Here is a 5,055-nt window from a genome sequence, read left to right on the forward strand (position 1 = left end):
ATATATATATATATATATATATATATATATATATATATGTATATATATATATATATATATATGTATACATATATATATATTGTGACGACTTTATGGCCAAGGTTCAGAGAATAATAAGTTCCATAGGTCACATAAAATAATTAATGAAAGGTTTAATTTCAAAACAGAACAAAATTTAACACTTTAATAATGAAACAGTTTACATAATTACGTTAATCTCTTTCTTACCGAAATAACCCAGAAAACACTCAAACAATCCTGCACAGCACAAATAACAAAATCAATAACCTTAATATACAAAATTTCAAATGTAAAAACACGTTATCAATTCCACTAAGGTTCACTCAAGACTTATATTAAAGAACATTAATACATTACAAAAACCGAGGAATAAGAAGACAGCTACTCCAATAGGACACTTATCACAGTAGAGGACCAGGTGAGACTAACTATGCATGAAATAAGTGGTCCGAAGAAAACTGAAAAGAAGGCGGGGAAAACAAAGCACTCTGAAAACGGGATAACTAAAGACACAGCCAAGGATGTTAAAAACAGGTACAGGAAAGAAACTGTATACATTCCCACAATAAAAGAAGATTACAACTATATACAAAATTAAGATGCCAATCTGGCAGATGGGTGACACCTCCCCCTTAGAAGACGAGCCCAACAGAGTGGCTCGTAGAAAAAGAGGCCAATGAGGAGAGTCTGACGATACTCTAGACTGGAGAAGGAGGTATCATGTTAAGGAGGCAGTCGCGATAAGGCATCTGCCATGATGTTCTCTGTTCCCTTGATGTGGCGGATCTGTAGAGGGAACTTCTGCAGATAAATGGACCAGCGTAGTAGACGTTGGTTGTGGGACTTCATCTTGTCGAGGAAGGTCAAGGGGTTTGTGGTCGGTGAAGACTAGTACCTCAGCAGCACCTAGTAAGTAGCATTCATATTTTTGCAGGGCGAGTACCAAACTAAGTGCTTCCTTCTCAATGGTGCTGTAGGACTTCTGGTGATGCTTGAACTTAGTGGAGGTGTAGCTGACTGGGTGAAGTATACCATCTGACTCTTGGAGTAGCACCCCTCCAGCTCCCGCATCGCTAGCATCTATTTGAAGGATAAAAGGCTTTTTAAAATCGGGGGATTTAAGAACAGGGTTGTTTATCAGAAACAGCTTTAAGGCTTCGAAACAGGATTGACATTCTTCATTCCAACTGAATTTAACTTTGGTACTGGTTAGGGATGTTAAAGGGGCAGCAACTGAAGAGAAGTTCTTGCAGAATCTCCTGTAGTATGAGGCTAACCCTAAGAATCTTTGTAAGGACTTTCTGGTGGTTGGAACAGGGTACTCTAGAACAGCTTCTACATTGGCAGTTTTTGGTCTAACATTACCATCCCCAACAATGTGGCCTAAGTAGGTAACAGTAGCTTTACAAAAGACAGATTTTTAAGATTTATGGTTAATCCAGCCTCTTCTAACCTACGGAACAAACACTTGAGCCTATTCCCATGTTCTTCCCAAGTCTGTCCAGTGACTACTATATCATCAAGGTAACAATAAACACCTTCCAAATCTTGGATGATGAAGTTTACAAGGCGCTGAAAGGTAGATGGGGCGTTGGTAAGGCCAAAAGGCATGACCTCGTACTGAAAAAGTCCAAAGGGTGTAATGAAAGCAGATATTAACTTAGCTTTTTCAGTTAATCCTACCTGATAATAGCCCTTTAAGAGGTCTATCTTCATTACAAACTTTGCTTGTCCTACTGAATCAATTAAATCATCAATGAGTGGCAAAGGGTAGGAATCCTTAATGGTAACATTGTTAATCTTTCTATAGTCTGTACAAAATCTGTAGCTACCGTCCTCTTTTGGAACTAGGATGCAAGGTGAAGCCCATGGCGATTTACTCGGTCTTGCTAGACCATGCCGGAGAAGATATTCGACTTCCTCCTTCATTTTGCTCTTCTTCTCAGGACCCACACGATAGGACTGCTGACGAATGGGTGCTGTACCAGGAACCAGCTCGATGTCATGTAGCAGCAAATCACTTTTCCTGGGAAAATCATTAAAGAGAGTTGAATGGCTAGAGATTACATTCTTTAAGTCTTGAGACTGCCATGGAGAGAGGTGGTTCAGGAATAGATCCAGGTTATTTAGAACCTCAGTATTGGTTTGTGGCATGGAGGAAGCAATAAGGTCTTCCAATGAATTGTCCTCTCCTGGAGTCTCTACCTTAAAATTAAGATTAACAACCGTCTCACTGGAACCATTTCCAGTTTCCCTAGAGTGATAAGCCTTAAGTAAATTAACATGAATGATCTGAGTGAGTTTTCTACGATCTGGAGTTTTGATAATGTAGGTATTATTGTTAACATTTTTTATGATGGGATAGGGCCCACAAAACTTAGCTTTAAGAGGGGAACCAGGGACAGGAAGGTAGGCTAACACAAGGTCATTAGGTTTAAATTTTCTGACTTTACAAGCTTTGTCATAGTTTCTCTTCATTAAGATTTGTTGACCCCTTAATTTCTCCCCAGCAATTTTCCTAACCTGCATTAATGTGCTTTTAAGTTTATTCATATATTGTTGAATGGTTTGGCTAGACTCAGAAGGGGTGTTCAACCATTCCTCTTTAATTACTGAAAGTGGTCCTCTAACTGACCTCCCAAACAACATCTCGTAGGGTGAAAAACCAAGGGACTCATGGGGAACTTCCCTGATAGCAAACAGAAGAAAATCAATGCCCTCATCCCATTCAAGTTGACTTTCAACACAAAATTTCCTAAGCATACTCTTAAAAGTTTGATGCCAACGCTCAAGGGCACCCTGAGACTCTGGGTGATAGGCAGCAGACAAAGTTTGTTTAATATTTAGTTCTTTAAGTACCTGGGCAAAAAGGTCACTGGTGAAATTCGAACCTCTATCACTTTGTATTTCCTTTGGGATACCAAAATTTGTGAAAACTTTCAGTAAAGAATTAGCAATGTTCTTAGCAGAAATGTTACGAAGAGGGATGGCAACAGGATATCGGGTCGTAGGACATATTAAAGTGAGCAAGTATTGATTACCTTTCTTGGTTTTTGGTAAAGGACCAACGTTATCTATAATTATCTTACTAAAAGGTTCATCAGGGACTAAGATCGGTTGTAAAGGTGCCTTGGGTATTACCTGGTTCGGTTTTCCTGATATCTGACATACATGACAAGTGCGAACAAATTCTGCTACATCTTTTTTCATATTAGGCCAATAGAAACTATTCAAAATCTTACAATAGGTCTTATGAATTCCTAAATGTCCTCCATAGGCATCGTGAGCTATTTCCATTACAGAATTCCTAACAGAAAGAGGCAGCACAATTTGTCGCTTTTCGCTCCATGTGTCTTCACTAGATCTCTTAGGGGAACGGTAAAACCTCATTAACAAATCAGATTCAAAGTAAAAACATGGGGATTTGCTAATCTCACTTCTAGAAACTGCTTGGTCATGAAGCTTACTTAAAGTGTTATCGTGCTTCTGAGCTTTAATAAGGTTATCTCTACTCATAACATTTCGTGCTTCAAAATTTACAGAAGTGACTTTAGATTCATCCGAACTAGATTTCTGGCTACGAGTGACAACACAGGAAGGATTTACAGAGCAATCAGGATCAGGTTCAATGTTTACACCTACAGGTTTTTCCATTACAATGACGTTTGGAACTACCAAACGTCCTGCAAGGTCATTAGCCAATAATAAAGTTACACCTTTTACTGGAAATTCAATATCTCTTATGCCTACCAGCACATTACCCTTCTTTATAGGACAATCAAGATGAACATTAGCAAGGGGAACTTTAGATATTTGTGAAAGGTCTTTCACGAGAACATGTTCATTAGCTACGTTAGCTTCAATATTAGGGAGAGCATTCTCAATAGTAAACTTTGCGAAGCACCCGTGTCCCGAAGTATCCTGACTTTATATTTATCCCCATCAGAGTTCAAAGCTACAGTTCCATCAAAAGTAAAATCATCAAATAGATTTACAGGCTTTTCAGAATGGATATGGGAGACAGGCTTAATCTGACCATCCGTTTTACCTTTAAAGTTAGGAAAAGGGTTAAATGGGTTCCGAAAAGGCAAAGAAGTTTTACATTTAGGATCTGGACAGTTTTTAATTGTGTGACCGTCTTTCTTACAATAACTACAACGAACATTAGACACTTTTGCCATATCAGTCAGAGTTTCAGAGTTTTTAGCTGGAAATGGTTTTACATTCTGGTCGGTTCTCTTACTGTTGCCAAATTTATGTATTAAAGAGTAAGTGTCTGCTAGAGAAGCTGCCTTTAACAAGTCTTTTTCTTCCCTATCCTCTAAATACATCATAATGTTCAAAGGAAGCTTTCGTTTAAACTCTTCAAGTACAACCAAATTCTCTAATTCAGCAAAAGTATTTACTGCAGCAGATTTTACCCATTTCCTAAACTCCCTTAATTTCTCCGAAGCGAATTCTACATAGGTTTGAGTTGTGAACTTAGTTTTGTTACGAAAGGTCTGACGATATCCCTCGACAGAGATTGAAAACGCATCCAAAATTGCTTATTTAACATTCTGGTAATCTGTCGTATTTTCGAGATGTCTACAAACTTTCGCAGCTTTCCCAGTTAATTTCGGCCTTAATAGCCAAACCCACTGATCGCGTGGCCAATCCAAATGCAAGGCAGTCTCTTCAAAAGTCTTAAAATAATCTTCAGGATCATAATCTGTAAATGTGGGAACCAATTTAATGTTTTTTGCTAAATCAAAGGGTTTCTCCTGAGCTTCCAAAAGCGAAATTTCATGTTCCTTATTCTCTCTAGAAAGCTTTGCTTTTTCCTGTTCAAATTTAAGTGCTAACGAAGATTCATAGTTCATTTTTTCTTTCTCTCTATCTAAAGCTAACTGAAGTTTACCTTTCTCTATCTCGAATTCTAATTTAAGTTTCGACATATGTCTCTCTGACTCTAACCTTTGAGCTTCTGCTGATCTCTCAGATTCTACCCTTTGGGCTTCCGCTAATCTCTCAGATTCTAACCTTTGAGCTTCC

General features: G+C 38.3%; 1 protein-coding gene across 1 annotated transcript; it reads right to left on the bottom strand.

The window, feature by feature from the left end:
- Positions 1 to 331: 331 nt before the first annotated feature.
- LOC137622357 (uncharacterized) lies at positions 332 to 3,947 on the bottom strand. Its single transcript, XM_068352945.1, has 2 exons — positions 1,560 to 3,947; positions 332 to 1,101 (listed from the first exon to the last, which is right to left on the bottom strand). Exons 1-2 carry the CDS (start codon positions 3,673 to 3,675, stop codon positions 740 to 742), a joined length of 2,478 nt encoding a protein of 825 aa, XP_068209046.1. The 5' UTR covers positions 3,676 to 3,947; the 3' UTR covers positions 332 to 739.
- Positions 3,948 to 5,055: the final 1,108 nt, after the last annotated feature.

The sequence above is a fragment of the Palaemon carinicauda genome, chromosome 29 (assembly GCF_036898095.1).
Source record: "Palaemon carinicauda isolate YSFRI2023 chromosome 29, ASM3689809v2, whole genome shotgun sequence".
NCBI lineage: Eukaryota > Metazoa > Arthropoda > Malacostraca > Decapoda > Palaemonidae > Palaemon > Palaemon carinicauda.